This window comes from Dermacentor albipictus, chromosome 9 (assembly GCF_038994185.2).
Source record: "Dermacentor albipictus isolate Rhodes 1998 colony chromosome 9, USDA_Dalb.pri_finalv2, whole genome shotgun sequence".
Taxonomy (NCBI): Eukaryota; Metazoa; Arthropoda; class Arachnida; order Ixodida; family Ixodidae; genus Dermacentor; species Dermacentor albipictus.
In genome coordinates, this window is record NC_091829.1 from 27999057 (window position 1) to 28015313 (window position 16257).

A 16257-nucleotide genomic window follows, 5' to 3' on the forward strand; every position below is an offset into this window, starting at 1 on the left:
GCCTAGCTGAATAGAATGTTGGCGAGTCTGAGTCCGAGTGAGCCCGGCTGAATAGAATTTTGGCGAGTCTGAATCCGAGTGAGCCCGGCTGAGCAGAATTTTGATGAGCAAGTCGAAATGAGCCCAGCTGAGTAGAACTTTGGTGAGATTGAGTCCGAGTGAGCCCTAAGCACAAAAAGATATATTTTGTGAGTTTGAGTGATCTTTGTTTATTTTGCCGGCCTAAAACAAGAAACATCGCTAAAGTCGCCGCGACGGCAACGCGATGCACCACACCGCGTACATCGCCCGAGTTTATAAAAATAGATCAAGCACTAGAATACACAGCCGTCGTTCTCGTCCTACTACTCTGCGTTGCGCCTGAAACCCCCCGTCCCTCCCTCACCCAGCTATTCTGCCGTGCCCGCCCCCAGCTTTGCGCCCGTCCTTATCGCAGCACCGGCAACGCAAGCTGGCGCCGCTAAGTCCAGACTCATGGCGCCACGCTTCTACCCACTCCATGGCCCATGCGACTCCTTGCTTTGCGTTTGCCTAAAGGTTGCAGGTTGCACTATCCCTCAAAAGGAAAGTGTATAACAGCTGTGTGTTACCAGTACTCACATATGCGGCAGAAACCTGGAGGCTTACGAAAAGGGTTCTGCTGAAATTGAGGACGACGCAACGAGCTATGGAAAGAAGAATGATGGGTGTAACGTTAAGGGATAAGAAAAGGGCAGATTGGGTGAGGGAATAAACGCGAGTTAATGACATCTTAGTTGAAATAAAGAAAAAGAAATGGGCATGGGCCGGACATGTAATGAGGAGGGAAGATAAACGATGGTCATTAAGGGTTACGGACTGGATTCCAAGGGAAGGGAAGCGTAGCAGGGGGCGGCAGAAAGTTAGGTGGGCGGATAACATTAAGACGTTTGCAAGGACAACATGGCCACAATTAGTACATGACCGGGGTAGTTGGAGAAGTATGGGAGAGGCCTTTGCCCTGCAGTGGGCGTAACTAGGCTGATGATGATGATGATGAAAGGTTGCATGACGCCGAGCAGCTGGCCTAACCCGGCCTCATCTGATGCCGCGGCACCGCTTTCGCTCTAAGGCATCTCTTCGCGATGTTCAGAGGCTATAAATTACTGCTTGCGCATCACGTGGCGAGGGCCTACTTCCCAGAAGCCTTTACTTTATATTTTTGTAACTATGCTGCGAGATGGTCACGTGACACCCCCTTCTAGCCATTTTTCTTCCTCCGTATTAGGTGCTCGCGTTCCGTGCGATTAAGAAAATATGGATGTCAGAAGTACAACTGGTGGAACTGCGCATCTGCACTTATGACACGTATTGTCATTGACAGATCTACAGTCGATTCCGTGGACCGACCAGGACTTGCGGAATCGTCAACGCTTAGCGCCATGTCCGGCAATTCAAAATGCAAAGCAGCGAGCCGGACTTTCTGTGGTGCCATCGTGAATCGCGGTGACATTGCCTAAAGTCAAGTTTTGTTGTTGTTTTGTGCACAATGTTAGCAGCATCCACTTTTCCTTACGCGGCAGGCCTCAGAGTGCAACGCCGCAGAGTGCAAGAAGGACCGAGTTCTATCCTGAACTGCAAAAACCTCACGCCGCGCGCATACGCATGCATGCACCAGCACACAAATAAGAATTTCCCTATTTCCTAAACTTCGCACACTTTATCCTTAGGAGGACTACTTCCAGAACTTCCAACATCGCGCGTCACACACATGTTTCTTAGAAGACATTGTGATGCACAGGAATTAAGGAACTTAATATTCCTTGCATGCTTAAGCGCACGAGATGCACAGGCAGAACAATTTGCCGGCTAAGCATGTCAGGCTAACCCTGGCTGCTGCTACACCAACACCACCATGACCGTTTTGCGTACTTTTTCCTACATGCATAGCGTTTGTAAGCCCACTGGATGTGCGATATGTTAGTTTCGTATCAAGCTCTTTCAATCAGTGATGCCTTCAACTCACGAGAAAGCCCAAGTTTGTGAGAGTCTGCAGGCCAAGTAGACCTGGCAGATCCCGATTCTGGTGAGCGAGTCCGAGTGAGCCCTGCTCAGTAGAATTTTGGCGCGTTTGAGTCCGAGTAAGCCCTAAGCAAGATATATAATTTGTGAGTGAGTCTGAGTGAGCTGCGTTTATTTTGTTCACCTATGCTTTTGACTTATTTGTCCACCCTTCGCCAGAGCAAGACGCACAACATGCAGGTGCGCAAGGTAGATCGACGTATGGTTCAGCATAAACCATCCTTGTTCATCGTTCCGAAGCATAAATGTCGCCACCTGCTTCTAAAAAAAAACAGCAAAATGAGCGAAACGTCAAATGCTGTGTTCTCTATTTGCTTTGGAGTTTAAAGTTGTAATGTATGCAACACAATGCAAATTCACGCTGTCTTCGACAGCATACATCACACGCCACAGTTTGCTCACCACCAATCAGACCTGTAGTAAACACCAGAAGCAAAACGAAAATAAACCGACTGTGCTGTTGTCAAGGTAACAACGAGTGTGCACAACGCACACCTTACGCTGATGCAGGGATCCTCATTAATTACCTCCGTCTTCAATATGTGCATGGAAATTTCCCCGTATGTGTGTAATTCATTCATATTTCTGCCTCCTCTTAATAAAGCTTGCGCATGCGCCATGCGGACTAGTCGATAGTACTATGCAGCATATCGCCATAGGGCAGGATAAAATCGAATCCCTTGACGTTAACAGGTCGTCTCACTTAAACTGGTGGCCCGGAATTGTCACGCGGGAAAGAACCAGCGCTGGCAATGTAAGATTCAGCCTAGTGTGCGATCTTATATACTGTTTCGGAAAATGAACCGTTCGCTTGACCTCACGTGATTGGTCAGAATCACGCTTTCGTCAGCAAACGCGTCGTTCTGACCAATCAAACGAAGGCAAGCGAACGGTTCGCCTCCCGAACCGCTATAAGACTGCGCACCAGGCTTGGAGCAATGCTTGGAGCCAACATTACGGCAAATGGATTTGTCCACGCCATGACGAAGACAATTCGTGTCGAAAACGAATCCGCTTGCCGAAACGTTGGCTTCGGGCTGCGGCTTCCCTTGTTCGATCGCTGTGGAGCACGTATATGAACACGGAAATTTTCAAAAAGCGCGCGCCTCTCGTTTTGCAGGTACCGGGGGTTGGTCCCCTGTCCACCAGATGGCTCTAGCAGCCACGCGCGCAATCGAAGGGAAAAAAAAAACGCTCTTGGCGACGTTCCGGCCCGGGCTCGCTGGGCCTGCGGTACGCCCCACCGCGACCTTTCAGAACAGGGCAAACATGGGCGCCAGTCTACACGAAAGCAAGCTTAGACCTCAACACTTATCTCTCACAGGCCACGATCGCATCACGGGGCCTCACAGCCTACCAGAAGAAACGTCGTCTGCAAGCCGAAATGTCGTCTGTTCAACGTAGTGCGGCTGCGTTCGCCCGCTTCGACCGAGGGGCGAGTTTTGTTTTCGAAATTCGTCGCCTTCCCCTCCGCACGATCGCAGACTTTGTAAGTAAACGTCTTTTCGCTATTCATCTCGCAACTAGTCTCGCGAGGAACGTTTCGTGCGCGTGCTGCGCGATCGAAGCAAGAACGGTTGCGCGACGAGCCGCGCTTAACCGAAACGTTAGCGCAGGGCTTCCCGTACGACTCGTGAAACGCCAGCGTCGCCTTGCGTAACAGTATATCACTTCCTGCCAACCCCTATCTCGAGTGACTTATCGCGCACTTATCCGCGCGGCCCCGAAACGAATGTCTGAAATAACGGCGCATATGAGCGCCTCAATATGGGCCGGGCGCGCTCGTTGCCAAAGCGGTACTTTCGTTTATTTGCTCTAGGCCTAGGCGAGGTCGGAAACGTCCAGCTGATTCGCTCTATTGCTTCTCTCTTTTTGTCTGCTTTACGCGCTTTCTCGTTCGCGTCTCGTCTTTCTATTAGTGCTCGCCAAACGAAATTCCGTGAGAAAGACGCATAATGCGTTTCTCTTGCTTAATGTCGAACGCGAAAAGCGTTCGGCGCTAGGTTTTTTTGTGCCGAAGTTGTCGAAATATTTTTGTTTTCAGTTCGCTGCTGCATCTCGCAGCCGCCAGAGGACCAAGGGATTGATGCTCTCTTGTCGTCTGCTATCCTCCGCGCGTCGTCTGCTCGCAATCGGTTTCTCTACAGTTGAATGTCCGTGTTACGACTGGCAATTTGAAAATTTGAATATAATGAGCGTATATGCAGTCCTCGTTTCGGTACTTATCCCGCGTTTCTTGACCTCAGCGGTTTGATCACACTTGAGGCTGCTTCGTATAGCAGACAGGTCCGTGTTTGTACTGCGAAAATGCAAATTAAAAAGCTGTATGTTACAAAGTTCACAGTGACGAAATCTGGCAGTGCGCTCGAGTGGGGGCAAATGTCGTCGCATTATCGACGAGTTGCTAATTCCTGATGGAAAGTGCCTTGAGTGATAATCGATTGAAAGTTGTCCGCGTACGTGGTAGAGCAGCTGGGACAAATCGTGACTGTGTCAAAGTCCTGCTAGATGACAGCGTATTGGTGCCAAAGGGAGGAATAAACTGAAAAAAAAAGGAGGGAAGAAACAACATTACTTTGTTTACGTGGTGTGAAATATCTGTCTCACGCGACCACCATTAGCGTCAGAGACAGCTGTTCTAAGGAAATTTCCGAAATGTGCATATCGATCTTAGACCGCATTGTTCTTACTGTGCTGCCTCTGTTTTCAGATCCGGTTTGTCGCTCTTTCGCAGCAGCCTCTGAGATCGGGTGTTCCGGAGGCCATATGCTTTCGCACTACGATCGAGAGTCCGCGATCCAAAAGAAAAAAATAATATAAAAATAAAATAAAAGCATATATATATATATATATCAGCGAGTGCGCGCGTATGTGAATAGTTTGACACTGGTCGTTCGCCTAGGCCGGCCTTGTTCAACGGGTATATTTTGCTGCGATGCAAAGTATTAACTTCTGACGCGAACGTCAAAGTAACGTCACGTGCTGACGTCAGCACGCGTCAAAGTGCGAAGTGAACTCACACGCGATCGAAACGGCTCGCGGATTTTGTATGTTCGAGCGGCAACACCCCTGGCAACGTTGCCCGGTCCCTATCATCATCATCACCACCACCACAGTCATCATCATAATCATTGATTATTATTATTATTATTATTATTATTATTATTATTATTATTATTATTATTATTATTATTATTATTATTATTATTATTATTATTATTATAAGCTTGTGCACTACGGCGTTGAAGCTGCTAGATAGTAGAGCTACATATTGTTGCTCTACTATGGTAGCTAAATCTATAGGTCCTGCTTCATGAGCATCAATGATCAATATTTTTTTTTCTATAATGTATTTAGTGGTGTACCTCAAGGCTTTGTATGAGGTCCACTTCTTCTCGTAATTTTCATCAATGACATTTCCTCAGAAATCAAGAAGTCTTCATTCATTCTTTACTCAGATGGCGTCACAATATTTAAGGACGTACACAGTACTAAGGACAGCCATGCTGTGCAGTCTGACCTTATACCGTCATTCTCTTAATGGCGCCAGTTAAACAGGCTCACTCTCCAGTCATCGAAGACCAAAATATTGTCACATCCACGTAAAGCCCACAATTCTGTCTACCTTTATTCTGGTGATCATATTGTGCGGATGAGGATTGGTGAAATAAGTGACCTCGATGTGCTTTTTGAGACTACGTTAAGCTTCTCCACCCACTCCAAGCACACAGCGTCACAAGGCCTGCGCACACTTGGTTCCATCTGCAGACTTGCAAAAGATTTCCCTGCCCCATTTGCTTCTTCAAACTGTTTACATCCCTCTGTCTCCAGTTACTTGAATATGCCTCGGGGTTGTGGAATGGCAGAAGCAATTCAAGTAGCATTTTAATTGAGTGTGTGCAGAAAAAGTTCATGGGTATATATAAACATTGTTCTCCGACTGCACACACCAAGAACTTTTCAACTCTGAATAATTATCCTACACTTCCATCACTTAGCTGCAGATGCAGTCGTACCAATGTCCTTTTGTTTATACAAAATAATCCATGGAATTATTACACGTTCAGATCAACTAGTTTCTGTTTTGCTGTGGTTTCTGGAGAAGACTACCAAGAAACATAATGTTGCTCCACAATCCTACCTCTTACAGCAAACATTTGCCTCTCCAGAGAGTGCAAAGTTACAGCTGTCATCTTCTCCATCTTGACATCTTCCAAAACGTGTTGTCTTCTTTCTGTTCTGAGCTTCGCACTTGCTCTTGAGCCTTGTTTCCAGCTGCAATCCTCCCCTTCTTCTCATACTTTCTCCCTCCTTCTGTACACGTTCTCCATTTCTCAGTTGTGTGTTGTAGCTTTATTAATAGTTATGCAGCTGTTTATGCAACTCTTTCTTTCCCTTGTTTTTTTTTTCATTCTATGTCCTTTTTATCCCATAACTTTTAGTCATACCTATCTTATGTTTTTGCCTTTCTTGTTTTCATTCTTCTGTGCACCAACACCCTGACCTCAATGTTGTTCCCAGGCACATTAAATAAATTATTCATTGACTGACTGATCTATAATTATCATCATCCTTATCCCTCTCTTGCACAGCTATCCTCTTGACAAATCATGGTACGTTAATGTCGATGGTTGAAAGTGTTCTTTGTGCAAGGCAACTAGTGGCATCCCTCAAAGTTCAGTATTAGGACCACTCCGTTTTTATTTTTGTGAATGATACTTCTTCCACTATGTGTTGAGAATACTTATTTCCTTCTATATGTTGATTTTCTTTTATATGTTGATGATGATGATGATGTCACATCTTGCAGTCCGACCATTCTTTTTGTGAATGGTGCAAACGTAATGACCTAGCCTTGAATGCAGCTAAGACCGAAGTTGTGACTTTCACTCACAAAACTGCAACTATTCCGTTTTCTTATTTTGAAGATCTTGTACCAGTGTGTAACATCTCTGAGGTCAACCACCTCAGGGTACTTCAATTTTGATACAACTGTACACTTTAGTGGTCATAAAGATATGTTACAATGCAGGGTCTGTACTCTCTCCATTCTGTTTGCAAACTATACAAACAATTCAATTCTGCAACACCTTTCCACACGTTGTACATAACAATCTGTCTTCATTCACCAAAACACGCATCAGTGGTCTAGAATGGCACTTCTAAATCCAAGTGACATCATAAAAGTGGTCTAGAAAAAGTTTATAAGCATACATAATCATCGCTTTGGTAGTACTGACAACGCATCTTTTTTAGCACTGTTGGATTATTGCCACTTCCATCACTTTGTTGCTTACATGTTTACTGACCTTCTGTTTTTTTCCAAACTCCTTCATGGTATCCTCACCTGCCCCAAACTCAGATGTATTGTGTTTCAAATTCCACATAAAGTCACCACAGAGCATACATCTTTTCATGTTCCTGCCTGCCATAGCTAATAATCAACTAAGCACAGAATACAAAGTTCTTTTATAACACCTACTTTGTTGAGCTCAACATTTTTTATACGTCACGGTTTTGTTTCCGCACTCTTCACTGGTGTATTCAAAGCATAAAGTTTCACACATCGTTCAAGTCCTTTTCACCTCTTTCTTTCCATTGAACTTAGTGGGATTATTGTTTATGTAAACTGCCCTTTCTATAGTTGCCTTGTTACACTTAATGTGCTTATTCTTTCATACTGTGCCCAGTTCTCACTTTTCGTTTATCTATTCCCTCTTTTTTTTCTCTCTCAGATTCTCTTGTAGATTTTTTTTTTACTGTATGCATGCATGACCACTCACACCTTAAGGTTGTTCCTAGACGCATTAAACAAATTATTGATTGATTAAAGCATGATGGAGATGAAAATGGCAGCTTGTGAAATTCAAACAACAGCAAAGTAGCCACAAGTGAAGGCACAGTACCCTCTTATTAAAATTTTAAAATAAAATGCAGGTTACTGTATTAGGCATATTTAAAGGGGCTCTACAACACCGACATTTTCCCGTTACAGCATTCCGCCTATTCATATTACGGCACCACGTACGCACGGTTACCCTATTAATGGTAATGAAAGCTGCTGTTGGTATGGCATGTTTACATGACTGAGCAAAGGACACTAATCAGCAAATCAGAAGTAAAAAAAAACATTAAGATATTTGTTCGTGATTTCCCAAGTATCATGAACACTGCAATTGCACATATGCAGTTATTAAATTATAAGGATAAATGATAAAAACAATCTGATCTTGCTTAGGGTTCCAATCTGTATTTTGCAATTGCGCTGTTATGTTATTAGTGAGCTTCATATGTGTATTTGGCATCAGTATTACTTTTCCTCAATCTTGCTCTCTTTCCACTGCGACTCATCTTGCAAGTTTGTACTGGAACTGACAGTATTGCTACCTATGATGCTCCTTGATGTTTCTTTTTGGTGCTTGCACATATATTTTTATTCTTTCTGTTTCTACTGATTTGCAGAAATTGTTATATCAATGCTTTCGTGATCATTGCCTCATGTGTAATGCCTAAACAAGCCTTTGGGTTGTTCTAACAAACCATCTAACTAACTGATTGACTAAGTAGATAAATATAATATAAATAAATAAAACAGCTGCTTTACTCAGAGTGGCGGAGATTTTTTTTTTTTGCTAATTGGCATATTTGATTGCTTGCTTTCAGGTTAATCATGGACTCAACCAGCAATCGACACCCACTGCAACCAAACTTAAACATTGAAATCAAGCAGGAACCAGTATCGCCACCGGGCTCTGATGTCGAAGAGGAGGAATGTATGTATAGGCACTCTTTACTCAGTTGCAGGCCCCTTTTCAGCGGTGTCATTGCATGCTTTATTATATAAGAATGAAATAATATTACATTGATGTGTTATTGAGCAGAATAAGGGCAGAAGGAAACAATGTGGACAGGAAAGGCACTGACTTACTACTTAAGTTTAAGAAATAGTTTCCAAGCAAAAAAGAGAGGACGGGCATGGACAGTCAGAAGTTAGATACAGGGCTCATAAAGATTCACATGTGAAGGTTAAAACAAAACCTAATACCTACTAAGATAACTTATTTCTTTATCCGTCAGCGCACTAATGCACGTGGCTGATTGAGCGCTTATCTGGCCAGCCTCAATGATTTCCCTCACCAGTCCGTCATTACACTTGCTGACATTCATAGAATTATCAAAGAGCAAGATGTAACCCCTGGCTTTTAATGCACACAGGTAGGTGCATGCCACCTGTTACAGCCTTCAGAGATGACGACCGCTCCCCGAGTCTGTCGTTAATGCATAGACTCATTTTGCCAATGTAAACTTTACCTCAGCTTAGCGGAATCTCGTAAACGATTTCAGTGGTACAAAACACACGGGATTTTACATGTCTCTTTCCACATGCATGTTTTGAGCTTTTCTTTTTGCTCTGGTAACGTGCACAACCTAGAGAGCTTACAATGGACTGTGAAAACAATGTCTACCCCATGCCTAAGTGCAATTTTCTTCAGGTGGTGTAACATTACAGTACTACTGACATACAGTGTGTTTCGGGGCATTAGGGCCTAAGCTGCTGCAGTGTCATTAAGCCTCTGCTACAACTACAACTATTACAACCTCCCCCTCCTTCCTAAAGTGTTCATGTTAGTATGCAACTTGCCTAGTCGCCTATCCCCCCTCAAGTGCATGCTCCTCCCACCCACACCCCACCCCACCCCACCCAAAAGAAAGAGAAACCAAAGAGAAGAAAGTGCCGACTATGCCACTGCTGCATTTACCATTATTCTTTCTCTGAAATAAAATAAAAATTAAAAGAATAACAATGCAATTCACTTATCTATTCAGATCTATATGATAAACAAAAGTGATAAAAATTATTAGGTGTAGCAATTTGCTTTGAAACCTTGCACTGAGAAAATTATTTGTAAGCAATACCTGGTTTTTGTTTTTCATAGCTCTTCTTGACAATCTGAATTTGTTTCAACCACTAGGATAGAAAATGAGTCCTGTTCAGTGTTTATATGTTCAGTTAATTAGCTAGATGTTATGTACATCACTTATAAATAATTAATTATAATTTACAGACATGCTGACTAGAACTCATTTTCCATCCCAGTTGATAGGACAACTTGAGTAACTTTATCATTGTGATGCTTCAAGGAAAATTTTCTAGATCTTTTTAAAATTTTGTTTACCACATAAATTTAGTTACACGAAGGGTCTGTCTACAATTAATTGGGTTTCACGTTCCACAGCCACAATATAGCTATGAGAAATACCACATCAGGGAGCTCATGATTAATTTTGCTTACCTGCGATTCTTTAGCATGTGCTAAAATCTCGATAGATACGAAGTTTCCGTATTATGTAACATGCATTTTAATTCGACTGAACTTGTGAGTCAATCACTTTGAGCCTGATCCTGGGAAATGCGTCATTGTCACATTGAAGTTAGATGAGTTCCTTTTGTCAATTACAAAGCTGTATTTAATTTTTTCTTTGTTCCACAGATGTGACACCAGACTTGTACAGGAGCTCCTGTATACCACATCTAACCATAAAGGTAAACAGTTATGTTTTTTTTTTCCTTTACCAGTATTCATTACTTCGTGCTCACTGCTTTGACGGTCAATGAGCGAATGCATATGTATAGAGAAGTTCCAACATATCTTTATTTGGTGTAACTTGTTAAGCTTGAACACAATTGTTACAAGAAGGATCAAGAGATGGCACTGCCATCTTGTATGTACGGTAGTAAATTCTGGCGCGACGCTCCTTCTGAATCCCGCACTCGCTCTGTTGCGGGAACCCTCCTCTTCTACGAACTTGGAGCAGACTAAGTACCAAGCTGCGCGCAACCCTCCTGCTCCTCTCCTGCTCATCAGCTGCCCGGTCTGAGAACATTCTACCCTTTGTACCTTCATGTGACCACAAATATTCCTATGTACTCCTCGCTTAATAAACCCAGTTAACCCCCATTGACAAAAGTCCAGTGTTCTATCGTCCACTATGCGAGACCTAACGCAACAACAATGAGATACAAAGTTTGTATCTATACTCATTGACAACCTAAGAAATCAGTAAAAGCTCAACCAACAGCAGTGCCCCCCCCCCCCATCCCTCAATACTGTCATCACTCCGCCTTTGATAACACCCTCAGTGTAACCTTTGTCTACAGCAATGCCCTCAGAACAAGCTCTGCCCATAATACTAACTTCACTCTGCCTACAATACCACCCTCTGTACAGGCCTTGCCCACGATACCACCTTTATCTCATTTCTTAATGCCACCCTCAGTTAAGCTCCACCCGAAATCTGGCCTCTGTGCCCTCCGTGCTACAAAAAATCGCTCCCAAGAGACGCAGACTTTGCAAAGAAGTTCACCTCTACCATGATATCACAAAAATGAGCGAATGTAATTGGTTGGCACATCCGTACAGATTGTCTTCCAGTTGGACAGGCAGTGTTTATTTTCCATAGCATTCTTAGGTTGTAAAAGACTATAGAAAGATTAATGCTGGCAGATTCTCTTCCAGAAAAAAACAAGATGCTTGTCTTCGTAATTCAACTTCAAGGCTGTAGCTCCAGTTTAGTGTGGATAAATGAAGTGGAAGCAATCATGGTGTAAAGTAATCAAGAAAGCAGTATGACTTTCACAGCACAGTCTATGCAATGTATGCTTGTGGGTGTCATTAGAGCCCGCTGTAGGGTCACACATTTTCATTAAATAAATGTTGAGCAATATATCATAAGTTCTGAACGCAGTGTTTATTGGAACATACAATTAAAACCAATTTCTCGGGCACTGTAAAGATAGAATTGACAAAAGCTTTCTGCACTTAGCAGTTCTGCACTATCTCACATGAACATATTCACACACCAGTGTCACAGAGCTGGTCATGTCAGATTACCGATTGGTAGAGCGTAATCGAAAGGTGGGCAGGCTGGTAAAAAGCTTGATGTAATGTCACATAAAATATGGGACAACTCATTTTTAATCATCATGGCCAGGTATTATGTAGTATCAGAGATAGAGCTAAAGCAGACCCAAAGCTCACCTCAGAGAAGTGCAGAATTTCTCATGTACAGTATATGATTGAAATCATTAAAGGGCATTTAAGCAGCAGCAATCCTAAGGTGCATTTTCTGTAGGTTGAGCTACTGGCCACAGGCACAATCTCTTATCAGTCCCATATCAGCTGAGAAACAACACAGATAAGACTCTTTTATTTTTGCAAATGACAGCAGAGAGAAATGATTTGATCTGCATGCAGTCGACACGGTAATATAGACACCGCATATTTTCTCCAGTGAGCATTTTTCACTGGCTAACAAATGTTAATAGTTAGCGCTCACCTCAATACGCACCTTTCTGTATCACAACCTTTTCAAATGTTGCCACTAATTCTATCTGTTGTCTAACTTGTTGCTGAACATTATGTAATCAGATTGCATGTCTAATGTGAATAGTGTTGTACATTCTGCAACGTGCACGAGCACCAGCTATTACACTGGAATCTACATTGAGTCACATTTAAGTAGCCGACATATCTGGCTCGTAAATCTGGTTTCGATGATTGACGACTGCGCTTGCTGCTTTCCCTCTGGTTTGAGCATCACCTGTCTTTCTGTGCGCAAGTTCGCCCAATATAGTGTTAAATTCATTACTCAGAGTTTTGCTAGTGTCTGGCTCTTTACCATCACTACAATGTGACAATGTAGATAACTTTAAGATGTTTATTGAAAGCTGATTGGCCTTTCATGTGCAATCGCCCCCCCCCCCCCCCTTGCATACTGGACATTCTTTGTATACAAAACTATTTTCGTGTAACATACATTCATCATTTGTTACTCACTCTGCAATGACATTTGCAAACGAATCAGCAGTGTTGCTAAGTAAATTAACATGGGAGAATGCACATTCATTTGGCCTCTTAAATATGGTACATTGCATTGTCACAAGTAGTAACATAGTGCAAAAACATTTTTAATTTGCATGCAGAAGGAGGAACCTAGCTCATCACCAGAAGCATCACCAAATAGAGCATTTGATCAAGAAGCAAGTGATCACTCAGCAACTGCAGTCCATCGAACGCTGAAGAAAAACGTATCACCGTCATCAGGTGCACTTCTGCATTATGATATACCCACAGTTAATTTCCTGCTTTCAATTTCATTTTGTTTCGTGAATGTACTGTTGTGCTCAGTATGACCTACAGCGTGATAGCACCTGTTGCAGCACTTACCGGGTTTGTCCGTGAAGTAATGAGACTGGGTCCGGTAAAACGAATTTATTGATCCGATCGGTACATATTATTAAAATTCTTCAAGCTAGTCTCCTTGTGCATCAACACACCACTGCCAACACGATTCCCAGGCTGCAAAAGCTCCCTGGAAGTCAGCTGTCGTAACATGTTTTCAGAGACTCTGTGACAGCCCGCTGGATGGCAGGAACATAATCAAAATGGCGACCTTTCAAGCTTCTCTGGAGCTCTGGGAACAGGAAAAAGTCTGGCGGGCACACATCGGGGCTGTACAGTGATTGCGGCAAGGTTGCAACCCCTATCGAGGCCAGGTAGGCAGTCACAACGAAGGTGGTGTGGGCCAGAGCATTGTTGTGGTGGAGCTTCCAGCGATCAGCAATCTCCGGTCTTTTCCATTTGACGGCTCTGTGAAGGCGCTCAAGGACTTCTCTGTAGAACACAGCGGGTGTTGACGGTTCGACCCGGACGTACAAATTATTTGTGGACCGGACCACCTCACGGCAGTCAAAGAAGACAATGCACATTGTCTCTTCCTTGGACTTCGACATTCTCACTTTCTTGGGACGCGGAGAACTCGCGGTGTGCCACTCCGAATTTTGGCGCTTGGTTTCGGGGTTGTACTGAAACACCCACGATTCGTTGCCTGCTATTACACCATCTAAAAGGTCCTGTTCATTTTCTAACTGCACCTACATCTCACAGGAAACGTCTACTTGCCGTTGTTTCTGCCTATCACTCAATACTTCTGGCACCAATTTCGAACAAACCTTCCGCACATTGAAATTTTCTGAAATAATTTTGTGAACCATTGCTTTGCACATGTTCAGATTTTTGGCCATGAAACTGTTAATCAAATGACAATCAGAGTCTAGGAGATTTATTACTTTAGCCACATTTTCGTCCAAACCACTCGTTCAAAGGCATCCAGGTCGCTCCATGTCTTCGACAGTCTTCTGCCCATTCTTGAACTCACTGAACCACCTGAAAAACCTGGCCTCTGATAGGGCGTCATCATTGTAAGCCTCCTTAACCAAGGCAAGCATCTCGGAAGCGGTTTTGCCCAGGTGAAAGCAAAATTTAATCACGCAGCGCTGCTCCGGTGAACGCTCCGTTTCCGACGTTTTCTGCCATGACAAAAACTCGAAAACAGCTTTCGCGCCACTTCAGATCCTCACTGCGTCAAAGCTTGGATGCGACTGCCGCCCAGTATGCTCCTTAGCTTAGAACCCCCACCACAAATCCCACCTCCGGGGAGCATGTTACTGGCCACTGCAGCGCCATGCAACAGGCAGTCTCAATCAGTATACCGACAAACCATGTATGTGCTTTAGGCAGACTACTACACATTACAGAAAAAAAAGATATTGATTACAATTAAAAAAACTCCAAATAAAACACGTAACTGATTACGGTTGAATTACTGTCCCCCGAAAGAAACTCAGCAATTACTAAAAAGTAGCTATTACTTTTACCAGACTTTCATTCCAACTTTATTTAGTATTGCACAAATACAGTAAATATATAAAACGAGCCGGCCTGGCTCTTTCAGTGCATCGCTGCAGCCCTTCACAGAACGTTTTACTTTACTAAGAAATTTTTTTCAAGGTTTTCATCACTCATCTTCCCTCTTTTTCTTCTAAAGACATCGGCAGCGACACTGAAAGCTCACTGGATGTGCATGCTAGAAGGAATGGTGGTGGTGTTGTAGCGTATGAACACTTTGCACACGAGATCGTGGCTGCACAATGCCGCAGTACTCGCATCTGGATCATCTATGAAGCGTAGCATTTCACTGCTGTTGGAGCTCGTAGAAGGCGCTCCTGGCAGGGAAAAGCTGGAAACATCGCCCACATGCAATTTGCTGGCAACAACTTCTGAAGTGGCCATCGGTCTGAACTTGCAGCAATGCCGGTTCAATTTGCCATCCAGCATCTGATGGAGCTCATGCCGGTCTCCTTCAGTTGATTGCCCTTGAGACTTAAACCAGAGCTTTGCAAGGAACACCAGCGAAAGTTCACGTTCTTTGAAAACGTAGCTAAATGTGTTATGTAATTAAAGATATAGGTGTTTATCATTCAGCCCTCAACATACTGTTTGTGTTACAATCGCAAAATAAGTGTGTGTGAGTCAGGTATCATGAAGACAAACAGGAACATGTGTGTTTAATGCCCAAGAAATTGTCTATTTGATAGACATCGTAGACTGCACTAAGCAAAAGACTGAGTGGTAACTCTTTCCAGCTGCACTTAACAACTTAACGCTTAGCAACACCGTCAAGAGAGGTGTGCGAAACTCAGTTTTGCCTATTGAAGCAGGCGTACCCATGAGGCTGCCGCATTGGACGACCATAGGCATCCTACTGCACTTCCCGCCAAAATGAAGTGCTAAATCCAGCTCTTACAGTTGCTTATCTCTTACAGTGCTTAAAGTGTTCTTACAGCTTATCTAATCAATAAAGTAACAAGTTACATGCAATTTGTTACTGAAAAAATTTAGTTACATTACAGTGACCATTATCGAGTAAAAAAGGTAATCATTAAATTACAAAGTTACCAAGAGATGCAATCAATTACAAGTAATTAATTACATGTAATTTTTTACGTACAAGTCTTGCTGTAGGTCATACTAAACACAACAGTGCTTTGACAGCCATTGGCCCAGTACAAAAGAACAGCAATACATGTGAAAAACATCTGCTTCAAAGGGGATAGCAGCATGGTGGATACTGTTGTCATCTCTCTGTCTCTCTGTATATGGCCTATGTCTGTGTTTGCTTGAGTTTTGCTTGATTGCAAAGCTTTGTAGCATTCTTACATTGAAGATATTTCATCTTTCCAGGTCCTTTTTTTTTATAATACACACCATGGCCTGTGTTGTCTCTCAAAATACTGTGTTGACTGACTATAACCCCTTTAGGTGCCAATTAATTCTGTCCACTCAAATTTTAGTTTCACGACATTTCTCGCATCTT

General features: G+C 43.2%; 1 protein-coding gene across 1 annotated transcript in view; it reads left to right on the top strand.

Annotated features, from left to right (window-relative positions):
* The first annotated feature begins 3225 nt into the window (after positions 1 to 3225).
* The window catches only part of LOC139049693 (zinc finger protein 77-like), a 38716-nt gene continuing 25684 nt past the window's right edge, over positions 3226 to 16257 (top strand). The window contains exons 1-4 of the mRNA XM_070525419.1: positions 3226 to 3529; positions 8704 to 8813; positions 10533 to 10585; positions 13025 to 13145. Coding sequence (XP_070381520.1) covers positions 8711 to 8813; positions 10533 to 10585; positions 13025 to 13145 — 277 coding nt within the window. The 5' untranslated portion in view covers positions 3226 to 3529; positions 8704 to 8710. The remainder of the gene's footprint in view (positions 3530 to 8703; positions 8814 to 10532; positions 10586 to 13024; positions 13146 to 16257) is intronic.